Source organism: Hemitrygon akajei, chromosome 12 (assembly GCF_048418815.1).
Source record: "Hemitrygon akajei chromosome 12, sHemAka1.3, whole genome shotgun sequence".
NCBI classification, from domain to species: Eukaryota; Metazoa; Chordata; class Chondrichthyes; order Myliobatiformes; family Dasyatidae; genus Hemitrygon; species Hemitrygon akajei.
Genome location: NC_133135.1, coordinates 22,491,845 through 22,511,589, shown reverse-complemented (window position 1 = coordinate 22,511,589; position 19,745 = coordinate 22,491,845). Strand labels below are relative to the sequence as shown.

Here is a 19,745-nt window from a genome sequence, read left to right as displayed (position 1 = left end):
AATCAAGAACCTATCAACCCAAATTACTGTCGCCACAGCCTTCTGTGGAAATGAATTCCACAGATTCACCACCCTTTACCAAGAAAATCTTTCTAATCTCTATTCTAAATTGATGTCCCTTTATTCTGAGCCTACGCCTTCTGGGGTCCTAGACTCCCCCACTATAGGAAACATCCTCTCCAAACATTCTATCTAAGTCTTTCAATATTCATTAGATTTCAATGAGATTCCCCCTCATTCTTCTAAACTCCAGCGAGTACAGGCCCAGAGCCATCAAACTCTCCTCATACACTAAGCCATTCATTCACGGAATTATTCTTGTGAACCTCTTCTGGCCTATCTCCAATAACACATGTTCTCTTAGAAAAGGGGCCCAAAATAGCTCGCATTACTCCAAGTGCAGTTGACCAGTGCCTTATAAAGCCTCAGCATTACATCTTTGCTTTTATATTCAAGTCTTCTTGAAATGACATTATCCACATCAAAATCCTGCACAACAATATGCAGTGAATCTTAAACATTACTGCTACTTATACGTTTACACTTCCTTAAGTTCACCCACATAAGTCTTTGGAGTAAAATTGTCAAATGAGAAAGATTTCTTTTAAATAAAATAAAAAATATATTTTCATAAACAAATTATGCCCATGTACAAAATATTTATGCAAACACAAGAATTACAGAAAACATCACTCAAAATCATTTTATCTACTTCTGTGTAATACAGCACCTTCTTGCACAGGCAGTGATGCTGAAGATCATGGTCACATTAAGAGTTGATATAGTTTTACATTCTGGTGGTATTCCATGATCTACTCTCCACTCTTACTAGATTCCTTCTTCTTCAGCTTCTTAATTTTTACACCTATCATCTCCCAACTTCTTACTGCCTCTCACTCCCCCACCCACCCATTGTTCCCTCATTTGGCTTCACGTATCACCTTCCAGATTGTACTCTATCCCCTTCCCTAAATCTTCTTTTCCTGGTTTCTTCCCTCTTCCTTTCCTCTCCTGATGATGAAGGGTCTTAGCCCAAAACGTCAACTGCTTATTCCTCTCTATAGATGCTGCCTGACTGGCTGAGTTCCTCCAGCATTTTGTGCGTTATTCTGAGTTGCAAGTAGACAATCTTAGAGGTAGTACCTCTCAATTCTTAGAGAAGACTCTGGTAAATGTGTCACTGAAGTTGTGATTGCTATTGTTCAGCTTCAGACAACTCACAGAAACCGTCAGTGGCAAGAGTGTAACTTTTTACATAAACCCAATGATAATGGCTCCAGTCTTCCTAACATTTAATTTAAGAGAAATAGCTCATTCAGTCTTAAACTTTGCACAAAATTCTGATAATTTAGTGATAGTGATATCATCAAAATGGGTTTCTTTCTGAATTTATGGAGGCACATAAGAAAACAGATGCTCAAATCTACAGCAAAGAAATAAACTGCTGGAAGAAACTCACTGTGTTAAGCAGGAAGACAAATCCACAGATCTGATGGATGTGGTCTCGACATAGTTGAAACTAAGCATAGACGAGGTGACAGTTTTGTGGAGCACCTCTCTCCGTAATAGCCAGATTGAGCTTCCAAGTGCATGTCATTTCAACTCCTCTTGCCACTCTCATACCAAACTATCTGTCCTCAGCCTTCTCAATTGCCATAATGAAGGTCAAGTGCAGATGAGAAAACCTCATATTCTGCTTGGCTAACTTGCAGCCCAACCGTACGAGTGCTGAATTTCAGGTCACTCAGTCCATGCTCCTTTTGCACACCCATCAGTCCACCCAGGGTCTCGCTCCTTTTATTCACCTACCCCCATGCCCCCACGTTACCTAGACTCTCCATCCACCCCACCTTGTTCCATTGACTTAAAAGTGCTTCCTTATTCCGTTTTCACCTATCAACTACCTGCCTCCATCACAATAGTCCCTCTCACTTCTATATACTGGCTAACTCCCTCTATAATCTCAGTTCTGATGCAGGGTTTTGATTTGAAACATCAACCATCCCTTTCCTCCACAGATCCTGTTTTTGACTCGCAGAGTTCACGGGTGTATATTTTTTTTTGTTTCTTTCCATATAATTCCAGTTTATAGTACTCATATGCAAGGACTGATCAAGTCACAAAGTCTCCAAACATACCTTTCAATCATGGTTCCATTTTGAATCATCCAGACGTCACAGTAGGTTCGAGCAACAAGCATTACCGCAATGAGTAACAGGTAGGCAGACTAGAATGAGTAAAATAGGCATCCAAGTAAACTTACAACTGGTCAAATAAAACATCCCCCCCACCCAACTTATCTATTGGTTTCAAAGATTCACATCCTCTTTTGCTACTTGCATCAGGTTAATAAACGATAATGTAATAATACTAGAAACAAAATAGTTTCTTTTCTTGATTCAACATGATACCAAACAGAGAGTGGTCATTTAAGAGGAAGAGGGAGAGAAAGAAATGAAACAAAACTTATCATAGTCAAGCAACTGGACTGAGGACCACATGAAAAAGTAACTTGGAATATTCTTTATTCATTTTCTTCCTGGGTTAGAAAATACACAATATACAATTCGGAAGAAAACACAGGGAAAGGAATTTGCATTCTATCAAAATTTGGGAATGTTTAGTAAACTAAATTTTCTAATCCTTCACATGTTAACAGAGTATGTATGTAGACTATAGGTAATGGAATTTCAATATGATCCTGAGTACTTTGTGGGTTTGATAAGTAAAATTCTGTATTGAACTAAATATACTGTTAAAGACCCCAGAGTTTAGGTCTTGGTTTGTCTTGAGACAGCTCCTGGAAATGAAACAGCAAGTATGAAGGTTGTGGCTTGGGAGAGGGAGAAGAACCCACAAGTTGATACTTCCAAGTCAGTTCTCAATAATTCTGTTGGAAGTTGCAAATGAGCAGCTTAAGTGCTTCATCTACTTGATCACTATATATAAGCTGTTTAGTTCAAGATACATGTCAGCTTTATAAGAGTGAAAAGGATAGAAATCAATTGAACAAGCCAGAATGTAAGTACAGCAAGACGTATGAATCATAACTGCCTGGATTTCTTTGGTTTTAAACAGGCAAAGAATTGGACACAACTTTAACAAAAAATCCATTATCTAATGTCTGTCCAAGATCCCTACAATTCTGCTCAATTCCCTATTCAAGACAATAAATTCCCTTCAATGGCACAAATTCAGCTTTTGCCATGAAGAATCTTCTCAAATGCCTTCTCTGAGTTCATATAAATAATATCCATAGACAACATCCACTTCATTACTTCGTCAAAACAAAGACATGTGACATGACATTCCAACACCCTTCACAAACCAAAGTGACCCTATAATTAACTCAAAATTTTCAAAGAATTAGTGCACTATAACATTAATGAGGGCCTTTGGTAATTTCATGACATTAGCTAACAGGTCCAGAATTGTTTGGTTTTGCTCTTCCTTTCTTGAATAGTGGAGTGACACAGCAACTTTTCCAAACTGTTTCAGAATTTAGGAGAATTCCAAAAAAAATACCAAGGAAAAAGCGAGTCCCTAAAGGGATAATATACGTGATGAGCCAGGCAATGTGAGCAGGATCCTAAATGACTTTGCAGCAGAGTAACAAATAGTAAACACAAAATACACTGCAGATGCTGTGGTCAAATCAAAACGTACAAAAACGCTGGATAAACTCAGCAGGTCGGGCAGCATCCGTTGAAAGAAGCAGTCAACGTTTCGGGTCGAGACCCTTCGTCAGGAAGGGTCTCGACTCAAAACATTGACTGCTTCTTTCAACAGATGCTGCCCGACCTGCTGAGTTCATCCAGCGTTTTTGTACGTCCTAAATGACTACTTCTCATCTGTATTCACCAAGAAGGCCACATAAGATAATGAGTTCAGAAAGAAGCATGTGGATAATCTGGAGGTGGTCAGAAATAAGCAGGTGTTAAAAATCATGGGGTGTGTAAAGGACTGATTAATCCATCATGCTACATGGGATCTATCTCAAGTAGTTATGGAAAGAAAGATAGGAGATAACTGGGACCCGCTGGAGAAATTTGCACATCTTCATTACTTGCTGGAAAGGTGCCAGAATTCTGAAGGATAGCTAATGTTGTTCCTTTACTTATAAAGGACAGCAGGCATAAACCAGGTAATTACAGGCCTTACGTTTGTGGTCAGTTAAGTATTATAGAAAATCTGAAAGATTTAGGTGCATTTAGAAAGACAGAGGCTGATCAGTGTCAATCAGCATGACCATGTGTAGGGGAAATTTTGTCTTGTGCTTTTTGAGGACAAAGGATGTTTTTCTAAGGTAGAAGGTAGTGGTGGTTGGATGCTTTTGTGATTGGAAGTCTGCAATCATAGGTGAACTGCAGGATCCAGTGGGACCCTTGCTCTTATGTCATATATTACCAATTTGGATTTGAATGGTGCCAGTTGCTCCATTTGCTTTACCTTTATGACTGTGTGGCTAAGCACAGCTCCAATGCCATATTCAAGTTTGCTGATAACACCACTGTCATAGGCCAAGTCAAAGGTGCAAATCAGCATATTAGCAGAGAAATTGAAAATTCTGGCTCAGTAGTGCCATAACAACAACCTCTTTCTCAATGTCAGCAAGGTCAAGGAGCTGATTACCGACTTTGGGAGGGGGACATCAGAGGTCCATGAGCCAGTCATCATCAGAGGACCACAGATGGTGAAGGTCAGCAACTTTAAATGTCTCTGTTATTATTTTGTAGGACTGGTCCTGGGCCCAGCAGGCAAGTGCAATTACTAAGAAAGCACTGCAGCAATTCCACTTCCTTAGGAGCTTGAGTAGATTCGGCATGACATCTAAAACTCTGACAAACTTCTACAGATCTGTATCACAGCCTGGTATGGAAATACCAATGCCCTTGAACAGAAAATCCTACAAAAAGTAGTGGACACTGCCCAGTCCATCACGGGTAAAGCCCAAACATCAATCAACATCAACTACATCCATCATCAGGGTCGCCATCACCCAGGACATGCTCTCCTCTTGCTCTTGCCATCAGTAAGGTGGTACAGGAGCCTCAGGACTCACACTCAGGAACGGTTATTACCCCTCAACCATCAGGCTCTTGAACCAAAGTGGATAACTTCATGCACCCCATCACTGAAATGTTCCCACAACCTATGGACTCACTTTCACAGATTCTTTATCTCATGTTCTCGATATTTATTGCTTATTTATTTTTTGTTATTATTTTTTCCTTTTTACATTTGCAGTTTGTTGTCTTTTGAACACTAGTTGAATACCCAAGTCTTTCATTGATTCTATTATTATATTATGGATTTACTGAGTATGCCCGCAAGGAAATGAATCTCAGGGTTATATATGGTTGTATATGTATGTACTTTGTTAATAAGTTTACTCTGCTGGTAAATTAAGCTGGTGATGTGGATAGGGAGGAAAATTACCTAAAGCATTAAGACAAGTTGGCAAATTGGATTCAACAATGGCTTGGTACAGAGGGTGATGCTGAGTTTCTTTGTGTAACAGGAACTGGTGTTGCTTGTTGTATACATTAGGAGGAACAGTTAGCAAGTTTGCAGATGGGATAAAAATTGGTGGTGCTGTTGTTAGCAAAGATACTTTTAGATTACAGACAATATTGATCAGTTGGTGAACTTAGCAGAACAGTATCAGATAGAATTTAATCCTGATAAATGTGTAGTGATGCATTTGAGGGGGAGGGAGATGGGAGATTTCAAAGAAGGGGAGAGCATATATCATGAGCAGTGGAATCTTAGGGAAGAATGAAAACAAAGGGAACTTTGGTGTAAAAGTCTAAAGAAGTCTGAAGGTGGCAGCACAAGTAGATGCGATAGTGAAAATTCATGCAGGTGCTTTTCTTCATTCAATTAATTAAAATATAAGTGTAGGGAAGTCTTGATATAACGTTTTAAAACAATGATTAAGCCACAGTTGGAATATTATGTGTAGTTCTGGTTACCACATTAAAGGAAGATTATAATTACTCTGGAGAGGGTGCCTGTGATGGAAAGCTCTGGATGAAAGACTTGATTCTTTTTTCTGAAATCCTTAGTTCAGAGGACGCTGAGAGGTGACTTGATAAAGGTATAAAAAAATTATAAGAAGCATAAAAGAGGTAGATAGGAAGAAACCTTTTCCCTGGTTAAAAAATAAGAGGAGGGGATCCAAGGAAGAATTTTTTTTCACCCAGAAGGAGTTACATTATGGATTGCACTTCCTGAGGTGGTGATGGAAGCAGGCATGTTCCAAATATTTAAGAAGCAATTTGGTAAGCACTTGAATCAGAAAACTGTAGTAGGCTACAGACCATTCTTTAAACATAAAGAATTTACCAGAATTTTAATTATAAGTGAATAAATAAATTGAAGAAAGGTCATAGACCCAAAACTAGAACACTGCTTCTTTCTCCACTTGCTGAGTATTTCCAGCACCTTTAATTCCAGATTCCACCATTTTGCAATAAATAAATATACTGGGCACTTAAGTTAACACCTTTATATACAATGGATACTGGCCTAATTAAGCAGCTGTCCCAATTAGCCGAAGTTTCATGGAAACAAGTTTAAAAGGTATATAAGAAAAAAAACCCACCAACGACCATATAACTGGGTAATAATTTAGGCATTTAAATGAAATACAGAACTAATTAGAAGACCACAATACCTCTACTGTACTATAAAACTGTGCATTTGTTCCTAATAGTTAACGATGGAAGAATTTATTGAGTGTGCACTGCTGTGTTCTTTTTACTGAATAAAATCAACGCACATAGAGCAGGTAATGGACTGCCTTCATGCAATGTTTTTGACAATGGAATCCTCCAAATCTTCATTTTCACTGTAACATTCAAGATGACTGTCAATACTTTCAAATACTTCGTATTACCCAACTTGTTGAAGTAGTGAAATCATTTTATTTTCACTCCCAGCCATTTCTGGCATCTCCAATCCAGAATGCTTGAAACTGCAGTGAACAAAACAGTTCTGAATTGTCTTACTACTTATTTCTTGTCAAGTATCAGTGATGAAAATCACTCCTTTTTGAACACAAACACATCCACAGCCACACAAGTGCATGCAACTGATGCTAATTAGAAATTGTTCAGAAAGTTTCCTGTCTCAGCATAGTGTCACAAATAAGTTAACAGGATCCCGGCTATTTTCTCAGTTAGTTTTTGTTCTTTACGAATTGTCCCAAATAAGCAGCTTCCCCCATTAACCAGAATCCATTGTATTAAGCTTGATAAACAGTCTTGGCAAATATTCAAATTAAGCTTCCTTGGCATCTTGATATTTAGAAAAAACATTTAGCTTCTGAGGGAATAAATTCTTGGCAAGGCCAGGCTTGTAGATACATATCAAGTTTCAGGGTGGGTTATGAAACACTTGAAACAATGAATGACAGATTGCTGAGACATAGTTTCTGTGACTCTTTCTTAAAGCAGTCTCACCGGGCTGAGGCAGCATTCCATTTGATTCCTGTTAAGAAGTCGGTGATGAATGAGGCATCAGTAGATTCTAATACCTATGGGACTGCAGATATTTACCAAGGTAAGTTGGGTGGGTAGCACAGGAGGCAGTGCACTGCTTCCAAACTCTCCACATAGCTCCAATGAAGGTAAATGAGGCTCTTTCTCAGTGCCATGCTTTTTTTGCATCTTACTTAGACTCCCCTATCCTAGGTAGAAGATTGATAATTCACCTCATCTATGCTACTCATGATTTCATAAACCTCTATAAGGGCACCCATCAGCTTCCTTCACTATAGGCCATGGATCAATACCATTCAGCAAGTGGTCTGTGGATCCCCAGCTAAGTATCAGCTGATCCACTCTCTTCTTACAACTCAAGCCCTCCAGTCTTATGCGGTGTTCCTATCTTAATCGCATCCTCTGTAACAAACAATATGATTCACCCTCCTTGTTAACTATTTCCTTACAACACAGAAGGAATCCATTTGGTCCATCAAGTCCCTGCTGGCTCCCAGAGCAACACCATCAATCTCATTGCCCCACTCATACCCCTGTACCTTCTCATACCCTTCCACCTGGCAGTTTAATTGAGGGAGGGGGACGGGGTGGAGTGAGTGGGGGAGAATTAACCTAAACAACCAGCATGCCTCTGGGTTGTGGGAGAAAAGCAAGAACACCCAGAACATGGACATGGAAAGTAAGTACAGACCCTGAACAAACAGCATCAAGAACAAAGATCGAAACAGGGTCTCTGCAGCTGCAATATGATAGTGTATCGCTCCATTCCTTCTCTTACACTTCATCCTTTCCATTATTCCTCACTTTCAATCACTAACGTCCTGCTAACACTTTGCTTCTGTTACCCGTAGGAGCCACGTATGTATTTTCTGTCTGTATTGTATTTTGTGTTGCGTGTTTATCGCAGGTAATTTATCGTGTGGGTTTGGGCGTGGTAAAAGCTAATGAGTACAGTTACTCATATTTGTCTTAGTTAGCTAGTTTGGCTTAGTTGTAAGAGAATGAGCCTGTGGTGATTTTTTTTTTGTTGACTACTAATTTGAAAGCTTAATTTTGCTTATTACACTTAATTACACTAATTTCAGTTTTGTTAGTTTTTATCACTATAAGATCATCTTTGCTGATTTTGTAATAAAAGATCGAACATACTTTTTCCAATTTGGAACTCAGTTATATGGAAGCACATCATTCAGCATCAACTCCCTCAGCAGTTTTGGCTTGCTTTCAAGTAACTGCTACAATAGCCTTCCCATTATTTTTAAATATATTTATTAACCGGCAATGTTCTGTCCTGAGCCCACCCACCAACTTTAAATTTTTTTCTGATTTAGGATTACAACACTGTACCCAATGAGACCACGCTGCCCATGTGACCAATCAATCTACTAACATGCAGGTCTTTGGAATGTGGGAGGAAACCGGAGCAGCTCAAAGAAACCTGTTCAGCAACGGGGAGGGGGAAGGTACAAACTGCTTACAGACAGCACTGGAACTGAACCCGAGTCACTGGAGCTGTACGAGCGTTACACTATGCCACCATGCTGCTCCCAACTGTGCTGTTCCAACAAAATAAGGACTCAGTTCTTCAAGCCTTTCTTGCTTCATTTTTTTCAATGTATGCTGGTAAATTTGTATTACATTCTTTATAGGATCGCAAAATCTTTCCTTTGGTGTAGAGTTCCAATGCTCCACATTTTTTAATTCCAGCCCAATTAAGAATTAAACACAGGCAATGCCAATCCACCTTCCTTCTTTGCCTTCTGTAAATATATTTTACCTAACCTAGAATTTTTATTCTGCCATATATATGAGGAAATTTTTGAATCAACATTAGCAAAAAAAGATTTCGGAATAAAAATTGGTACCACTTGAAATATATATAAAAACTTGGGTAAAATAACCATCTTAATAGCATTAATCCGACCTATCAGAGATAAAGATAGTGGTGACCATTTAGTAAACAAACATTTAATTTGATCAATTAAGGGTAAAAAATTAACCTTAAATAAGCCTTTATAGTTTTTTGTGATTTTAATCCCTAAGTAAATAAAAGAGTCATTAACTAATTTAAAAGGTAAATTTCCATAAATTGGAACCTGTCTATTTAAAGGAAACAATTCACTCTTATTAAGATTTAATTTATACCTGGAAAAATCACTAAATTGAACCAACAATGATAAAACTGCAGGAATGGATTTCTCAGGATCAGAAATAAATAATAATAAATCATCTGCATATAATGATAACTTATGTATATCTGTCCCAGGATTAATGCCAAAAATGTTCTGTGATTCTCTGATAGCAATTGCCAAGGGTTCTAAAGCAATATCAAATAATAATGGACTAAGAGGACAGCCTTGTCTAGTACCCCGAAATAAACGAAAAAAGGGAGATCTTAGATTGTTAGTAAGCACCGAGGCTACTGGAGTATGATATATCAGTTTAATCCAGGAAATGAATGTCGGACTAAAATTAAACTTCTCAAGCACATAAAATAAGTATGGCCATTCAACTCTATCAAATGCTTTCTCCGCATCTAATGAAATAACACATTCTGAAGTGCTATGTGAAGGAGTATAAACAATATTCAATAATCTCCTAACATTGAAAAAAGAATAGCGATTTTTAATAAAACCGGTTTGATCTTCCGAAATAATTTGGGGTAATACCTTCTCCAGCCTGGATGCCAGTAACTTGGAAAAGATCTTGGAATCTCCATTCAATAAAGATATTGGTCTATAGGATGCACAGTCAGTAGGGTCTTTATCTTTCTTCAGTATTAAAGAAATGGAAGCTCTATAAAAAGATTGTGGCGGATTGCCCAATCTAATTGCTTCTTCAAAAACCCTGCATAACCAAGGAGAAAGAGTAGCGGAAAAACATTTTTAAAATTCTACTGTATACCCATCTGGACCTGGTGCTTTCCCAGAATTCATAGAGGAAATAACCTCTTTAATTTCTGCATCCGTAATAGGAGTTTCTAATATTGAAAGATCGTCTGATGATAATTTTGGAAAATTCAATTTCCCAAGAAAATCACACATGGTATTACGATCATTAGGGAATTCGGAATGATACAGGGAGGTATAAAAATCTTGAAATGATTTATTTATCTCATCATGGTTAGCTGTCAGATCCCCATTCTGCTGACGGATCTTAGTAATTTGACGTTTAACCAAAGCATTCTTCAATTGACTAGCTAACAGTTTACCCGATTTATCACTATGTATATAAAAATCAGATCTGGTTTTCATTAATTGATTTTCAATCGAAGATGTAAGTAATAAACTATGTTCCGTTTGAAGTTCAACCCTTTGTTTGTAAAGCTCCTTGCTAGGAGTAATCGAATATTTCTTGTCAATCTCTTTAATTTTATCAACCAATAAAAGAGTTTCCATCTTAATGCGTTTTCTCAGACCAACAGAATAGGAGATAATCTGTCCTCGTATAATGCTTTAAAAGTGTCCCAAAGTGTTCCGCAAGAAATATCATCCGTGGAATTAGTTGAAAAGAAGAAATCGACCTGTTCCTTCATAAATGTAATAAAATCCAGATCTTGCAATAAGGTAGAATCAAATCGCCATTGTCTAGCACTAGAAGCTGTATCCGTAAATTTAATAGAAAGTTTTAATGGAGCATGGTCAGAGATGGCTATAATATCATAATTACAACCAATTACCAATGGAATAAAACAAGAGTCAATAAAAAAATAATCAATTCTCGAGTAGGAATGATAAACATGTGAGAAAAATGAAAACTCTTTGTCCTTAGAATGCCGAAATCAAAAATTCCATTATCAGTCAAAAAAGAGTTAATACGTGGCCGACTTATTAGGTAAAGTCTGAATAGATATAGATTTGTCCATCAAAGGATTTAAACAACAATTAAAGTCACCACCCATTATTAACTTATATTCATTTAGATTAGGTAAAGAAGTAAATAAGGACTTAAAAAAAAAGAAAGCGCCATCTTAGTAAAAAAAATTCACCTTCAAATTTTAGATTTTATTATTGGGCAGTTAATATCCGATATTTGATATGTTGGTTAAAGGATTGGGATATATCTTTTAGCCCTCATTGGGTGAACTTGGAAATTAAATCTGTACAAGGATTTGCATTGGGTTCTATTTTAGGGACTTCTCTTCCCTTTGCTCTTTCTAAATTGCCAAAACGAATTGATAACCCGATAGTTAAACATACTTTACGTATATGGTTTCAATTACAGAAATTTTTTGGGTTGACTCAGTTTGTTTTAAATATTCCTATTGTATCCAATTGCTTTTTTTATCCTTCTATTATAGACCAAGCTTATTCAGCTTGGAAGACTAAAGGATTATTACGATTTTCCGATTTATTTTTGGATAATTGTTTTATGTCTTTTGAGCAATTATCTAATAAATATAATTTGCCTAGATTTCATTTTTTTAGATATTTACAGATTAGGAATTTCTTAAATACTGTACTTCCTACTTTTCCAAATTTTGTGTCTTCAGGTATTTTGGAGAATTTGTTTGAACTAAATCCTTTTCAGAAAGGGCTAATATCAAAACTTTACAATATAATTATGAAGATACGTTCAGAGCCCTTTTATAAGACTAAAAATGATTGGGAAAGAGAACTTAACCTTACTATCCCTATTGAGAATTGGGATAAAATTCTTCAATTAGTTAATACATCATCTATATGTGCTAAACATTCATTAATACAGTTTAAAGTTGTGCACGGGGCTCATATGTCCAAGGATAAATTGGCTCATTTTTATTCCTATATAAATCCTATTTGTGACAAATGTCATTCTGAGATAGCGTCTTTAACTCATATGTTTTGGTCGTGTCCGCTTTTGAAAAAATATTGGAAAGATATTTTTGATATTATTTCTGCGGTATTGAACATTGATTTACAACCTCATCCTATTACTGCAATTTTTGGTTTACCGATGATGGACTCACTCCATTTATCCTCTTCCGCTTGTCGAATGATTGCATTTCTTACATTAATGGCTAGAAGATCTATTTTGTTGAATTGGAAAGAAATTAATCCTCCTACCGTATTTCATTGGTTTTCTCAAACTATGTTATGTTTAAATTTAGAAAAAATTAGAAGTGTTGTATTTGATACTTCTATTAAATTTGAAAAGATATGGAGACCATTTATTCAATATTTTCATATGATGTAATATGACCCTGTTCCAAGCCTATTTGTTTTTCCAGTTTTGATTGTATATATGTTGAGAGGATCGGAGTTGACGACACTGATGATTTTCTATTGTTGTGAGATATTATAAACAGCCCTTCTTTTTCTATTTTTTCTTTTTCTCTTTTTTGTTTTTTTTCTCTATTAGTTATTAGATTATTAGATTAGTTTTTTTTTGCATATTTTTTTTTCTTTTTTCTGTTTTCTTTTAAAATATATATTATGATATACCTAGGTTTGACTTGTTTATTTGTATATTGTATCGTTCATGATTTGGGAATACTCATTTATACTGTAATCATTGCTTATGTATTCTCTCATGTTTAGTTGGAAAGTGTATGTTTGTAATCCCATTATCTATGTATCATTTTATTTTGTTGATATTAATAACAATAATAAAAAGATTGAAAAAGAAAGAAAGAATTAAACACAGGTCTAACCTACATTCTATTACTTCCATATTCCACTGGTCTGGAGAAATAAACTAAAATATAATTTTAATAAAAGCCTCACTATTCTGTTAATATTTAGCATTATAATTTGGATATTCATAATTCTGTTCTTTTGCTCCTGCAAAAGACTGCAGATTTTCATCTTTTTCCCCACAAAAGTCATCACTTAATGCTTAAAATGAATTCCATCTGCCATTTTCCATGTCTCTCATGGGCTTTAAAAACATCAATATCTCCAGTTTTAAAGTATCCTCAGTTTTCATTTTAACCAATTTCTCTAAACTTTTCTAATACACATTAATATCTAGTGTCAAAAACAGCTGCAGAACTACACAGAGAGAGACTGTGATCCAATGAAATGATTTTAAAATGGGATAATTGTAAAATAATCGAGCCACACATTCAAACTAATGAAGGACCAATTTAACACTAATATAATGAGATTATTCTTCAATGAAGACACTCAAATTGAATTGATGAATAAAACAAAACTATCACAAATTCTGCTGTCAGCTACGAAATTCTTGGGCAATGCAATGGAGAGATTTTAGGATCATTTTGAATGAATGAACCATGTATCTTTTTCATTCTTAATTATCGTGTGATCTTGCACAGGAGGCAGCTTGTATCATTACAGAACTTACAGCTTTTGATTAAGGTTGTGATACATTGAGCACTTTGACTTCTCTAACCCAGTAATATATCACCCTCCCACTTCCCTTCCCCCCCCATTTCCCCCTAGCTCCCCCTTTTCTCTTCTCCTCGCCTGCCTATCATCACTCCCTGCTGCGTCTGTCTTCCCTTTCTCTGATATTCCACTCTCCTCTGCGGCCCTTTACATTGTCCACCTATTACCTCTCAGCTTCTCACTTCACCCCCCCTTTCCCCCACCTACCTGGCTTCACCTATCACTTTCCAGCTTGTACTCCTTCCCCTCCCCCCTCCATCTTATCCTGGCTTCCATCCCCTTCCTTTCCAGTCCTGACTGAAGGGTCTCAGCCTGAAATCTTGATTGTTCATTCCTTTCCATAAACGCTGCCAAGTTCTTCCTGCATGTTGTATGTGTTAGTCTGGATTTCAGCATCTGAGGAATCTCATGTTCATGAATCTCATGTTCATGTTCTCTTGCTGCTTTAATTATTATAAGTTAAAAGGATTAAATACAAACGATAAAAGGATAGAAGAGATAAATGGAAAGATTCAACTTTACAATATTATTTTCATTAAGGACAAATTCCTAAATTGGACAGTGGAAATCCTCCGTAAGACAACTTCACTCAATAAATCCATTATTCATTTCATTACATATTCCAAACAGAAAGTGGAACATTGACAAGTTTCTTCCAAGGTATACAAAATTATGAAGGGTACAGATGGGATAAATCCAAGCAGCCTTTTCCACTGAGACTAGAACTGGAGGACATGGGTTAAAGGTGAAATGTGAAGTGCTTAAGAGGAACATGAGGGAGAACTTCTTCACAGAATGATGAAAGCGTGGAACAACTGCCAGCGGAAGAGGTTAATTCAGGTTTGATTTCATCATTTCAGAGAAACTTACAAATGAAAATAGATGGTAAGTGTATGGAGGGTTATGGTCTGGCTGCAGGTCAATGAGTCTAGGCAGAATAATAGTTCAGCATGGACTAGATGGCTGAAGGGCCTGTTTGTGTGCTGAAACTCTATGTATATCCTGTGTTTATCAAACTTCATATGAAGGTTAGGCAGATAGTACTCATTTAGACTAGAATCTAATTATAAACCTACTAATTTAACAATAATATGTTTAGAATCAACTAGAAATATTAATATCCCTGCAGTCCACTAACTTCAATAGGCCAGCATCTGTGGCTTCATCTTCACCACTTTGTACATACTATAAACAACATACGAACTGCAAAATTGATTAGTCAAAATAGTTTTTGAAAACTCAATTTCAGAAAGTTATGCCTCTGAGGGGTCTTGATGGGGGGGGGGGGGGGTCATGGAAGAACCTAGAGTAAGGGGTCATTATTTAAAATAAATAATCTCACTTATGACAGTGATAAAACTTTTTTCTCTCTCTCAGGGGTTGTGTGTTTTTGAAACTTTCTTCCATAAAAGGATGTTGGAGGCAGAGTCTTTCAACATTTTAAAAGCAGGGATTGGCATGAAAGGAGTTCAAACTTTATAGCAGATAAGACATGAACATGGGAGTTGAAGTTAGAATCAGATCAGCTTGATCTTTAATGGCGAGCAGCCCCTGAGAAAAAAGGGAAGAAATTCAAAACTGAATCTAACTCCCAATCTAATTCACAACTACTAAGTACTTCAATCAACATATGATATATTTGAACAGTGGTCATTAAATTGTAAGTGGCCTACAACTATTGTCCAGAAACTGCTCGTTGATCCAAATATTAATTTGGTAGTTAAATCAATTCCTCTGCTCCAAGAGAAATAATCAAAATAAATCCTGATGAAGGTAAAACTAAGGAGGAATTTATCGTTAGCTTTTTGCACCTTCCTTAGCCATCAGTCTGCATCAGCTAATAGGAAAGGAAACCAGCAACAAACAGATTTTACCCCCTGAATAACTGAAATACATGCCAAGAATTAATTTGTGAAGCAAGTCTGTCATATCTGCCTACTTCATTTTAACATGCTCAGTTTATGAAACTGCAACATCACATTGTTCAAGTGAATAAATACAAAATATTTACCTCTTGTGAAAACATTCCAGGTACTACTATCTTCAAAATTCGCCAGATCCTCTCAAAGAACACCTTATCTACAACAGCTTTCTCTTTTTTCCCTTCTTTCTGGATAAAACAAAAGAGGGCAGGTATTTCCAAGCAACTACATTGGGCAATTACAGCAGTTAAAATGAATACCGAAAATTGCAATATATTTTCACAAGTGACTCACCTCACTATGAAGAGAAACTTTTCCCTCAAGCTTACTGTAATGAAAAGATTAACAACTTAAAGCGTTAACCAGAAACTTTCATATTTAGGGATAAGTAATTTTAGCATAACTTCCATATTTTCAGTGGGTACACTAACAAAAACATCTTCGAGAAAAGTGAACACAATATGGCAAGATACGGTCACCCGTTGGAGGAGCAACACCTTATATTCCATCTGATAGCCTCCAAACTGATGGCATGTGTATCAATTTCTTCTCCTAGTGAACAAATTCCACATCCCCTGACCTTGCTCTATACACCACTCGGACCTTTTACCTCTTTTCACCTATCACTTCCCCCCCCGGGTCCCCTCCTCCTTCCCTTTCTCCTTTGGCCCACTCTCCTCTCCCATCAGATTCTTTCTTCTCCAGCCCTTGACCTTTCCCACCCACCTGGCTTCACCTTTCATCTTCCAGCTAGCCTCCTTCTCCTCCCTTTACCTTTTCATTCTGGCATCTTCCCCCTTTCTTCTTAGTCCTGAAGAAGGATCTCAGCCTGAAACATCGACTACCTATTAATTTCCATAGATGCTGCATGCTCTGCTGAGTTCCTCCAGCATTTTGTGTGTGCTGCTTTGGATTTACAGCATCCGCAGACTTTCTCGTGTTTATGATTTAGCACAGTATAATTGCCTCTTTTGGCTTTGTTGTTTCTTTCCTTTCTTCTGCCTTGTTGGGAAACACATTGCTGAATCGCTGGAATGCGGTGACAAAGGCTTTGCAATTCAAACTGTTTCTACAATTTCTCCACTCCCAACTCCAAAGTGCACCTCATCACCTACTTTTCCCTGTTCCCTGTTCCTTGAACCTTCTGTGTTTCTTGAACCATCTCCCATTCCTTTAAGACACTAATGGACTCCAAGTACCTAGTCAAGTCCGCCATCTCTATCCATTTGCTTTGAGGTTGGTCATGAAGCATATCAACTCCTGCCAAAGGAGTGACCTGGTCCTGCACTAACTTGCCTACTGTTAGGAGCTGGAGCATTCAGAAGGCTGAGGGGGTGATAATAGGACATAGAGAGTGGTAGTTATACTCAAAGTGCAGAACACAGGAAACTGGATGACAGTCAGGAAGGGGAAAGGGGTTAAATCACCAGTGCAGAGTACCATCCTCCTCAACAACAGTGTGGCCATCCCCCTCAACAACAGGTATACCAACTTCAGATACTGTTGGGGGGGTGGGGGTGACCTGGCAGAGGAAAGTCACAGTGGTTAGGTCTCTGGAACTGAGTCTAACTCTGCGATTTAGAAGGGAAGGGAGGGAGAAGAGGTGATCTGCATTGATAGAGGATTTATTAGTTAAGGGAACAGACAAGAGGTTCTGTGGATGAGAATGAGATTCTCAGATGGTATATTGCCTCCCAGTTGGCAGGGTCAGGGACATCTTGGATCGAGTCCTTAGCATTCTTAAGTGGGAGGGTGAACAAACACAGGTTGTGGTCCATGTCACCAGTGACATGGGTAAGAACAGTGACGAGGTTCTACAAAGGGAGTTCAGGGAGTTAGATGCTAAGTCAAAGGGCAGCAGGACTTCCAGAAATTAGTGTAGGGAGGGGAGGGCATATGATTTTTGAATCATTGGGCTTTCATCCAGGGAAGGTGGAAACTGTACAGAAGGGACAGCTTGCACCTGAACTGGAAGGGGTCTAATATCCTAGAGGGGAGGAGGTTTGCTGGTGCTGCACGGTGGGGTTTAAACTAGAGTGCCAGTACAGTCAGTGGACAGACGTTGGTGAGACCTCAGACGTTGTTAGGAATCGAAAGGATCGGCATAGTGCAACTAGTCTCCTGAGCTGCCTACATTTCAACGCAAGTAGTATTGTATGAAAGGCAGATCAGCTCAGGTCATGGATCAACACACTGAGACTTGCTCGCAGGACTGGCAGCTCAATATTCCGAAAATCCTTTGTTATAGACACAACAGAGCCGGAGCAGGAGGGACTAAAGGCATGGCATCCTAGTCAGGGAAAATGTCACAGCAGCGTTCAGTCCGGACAGACCATATAACTCATCTGGTGAGGCATTACTGGTGGAACTGAGGAAAGAGAAAGGTATGACAATATTAATGGAGCTACAATTACAGACCACCCGATAGACCAAAGGATTTAGAGGGACAAAATTTGCAGAGAGATCACAGACTGTTGCAAGAAACATAAGGTCATTACAGTAGGTGATTTTAACTGTCTACATATTGACTAGGACTCCCATACTGTAAAAGGACTAGATGGGACGGAGTTTGTCAAATGTGTTCAGGAAAGTTTTCTTAATCACTGCGTACAAGTCCCAATGAGAGAGTGTGCAATATTTGATCCGCTATTAGGGAATGAGACAGAGCAGGAGACAGAAGTGTGTGCAAGGGTACACTTTGCATCTAGTGGTCATAATGCCATTTGTTTCTAAGTAAATGTGCAAACAGATAGGTCTGGTCTGCAGACTGAGATTCTAAACTGGATCAGAAAGGATCTGCTAAGTGTGGATTGGAATAGGCTGTTTCTGGCAAAAATGTACTTGGTAAGCAGGAGCCTTAAAACATGGAATTCTTAGTGTACTAAGCTTCTATGTGCCTGTCAGAATATAAGGTAAAGGTAACAGATTTAGGAAACCTTGGTTTTCAAGAGATATTGAGGCCATAGTTAAGAAAGAAACAGGAAGTGCATAGCAGGTATAGGCAGGTAGGAGAAATGAGGTATTTAAGGGGGATAAGAAATGCAAGAGAACACTTAAGAAATAAATCCAGAGAGCATGAGGTTGCCCTAGCAGACAAGGTGAAGAAGAATCCTAAAGGATTTTACAGATACATTAAGAGCAAAAAGATTGCAAGGGACAAAACTGGTCCTTCAGAAAATCAGATTGGTATCCTAAACGTGGAGCCAAACGATATGCGGGAGATTTTAAATAAATGCTTTTTTGCATCTGACATGCTCAACCTTTTGATTCCTAACTTTGTCTGAGGTCTTAACAACACATGTTCATAGCGTCCAAGACACCTTCAAGGAGTGGTGTCTCAAAAAGGCAGCATCCATCATTAAGGACCTTCACCACCCAGGACATGCCCTCTTCTCACTGATACCATCAGGAAGGAGGTAGAGAAGCCTGAAGGCACACACTCAAAAGATTCAGGAACAGCTTCTTCCTCCCTGCCATCCAATTCCTGAATGAACATTGTACCCATGAATACTACCTCACTACCTTTTTTAACTTTTTTGTTTTCACACTACTTAATTTAAAATATTTAATATACATATATGCACAACAAATGCAGGTGATATTAAATTTGATTCTGATGTCTCCACAACCTCCCCACTATCTGTTCCAACACCCTGGTTCTCATCTCCCTGACCTTCGAGCTTAAACCTCGCCCTCATGATCAACCAATCTGACATAACCTTCAGTGAATTCCCAACCATTAACATCCTCAGGTAAGAGGGGTCACAATGGGCAGAATAACAACTGGGCCAGCTACAGTAAATAAATAATATGGCTGCATAACATCAGAGGCAGATTAAAAAAAGACGAAGTACTGGAAATACTCAGCGGGTGAAGCAGCATCTATAGAGGAAGAAACTGAGTTAATATTTCAGGTCTCACCTCCTGACACATAAAAGTCTTTCCACCATCTACAAGTCAGGATTGCGATGAAATGTTTTGAATTT

At 37.9% G+C, this 19,745-nt stretch overlaps 1 protein-coding gene across 1 annotated transcript in view; it reads right to left on the bottom strand.

Moving 5' to 3' along the window:
• abcd3a (ATP-binding cassette, sub-family D (ALD), member 3a) overlaps positions 1 to 19,745 on the bottom strand; it is a 59,161-nt gene that overhangs the window by 37,752 nt on the left and 1,664 nt on the right. Inside the window, exons 2-4 of the mRNA XM_073062721.1 lie at positions 16,054 to 16,087; positions 15,849 to 15,947; positions 2,139 to 2,227 (exon numbers count right to left, since the gene is read on the bottom strand). Coding sequence (XP_072918822.1) covers positions 2,139 to 2,227; positions 15,849 to 15,947; positions 16,054 to 16,087 — 222 coding nt within the window. The remainder of the gene's footprint in view (positions 1 to 2,138; positions 2,228 to 15,848; positions 15,948 to 16,053; positions 16,088 to 19,745) is intronic.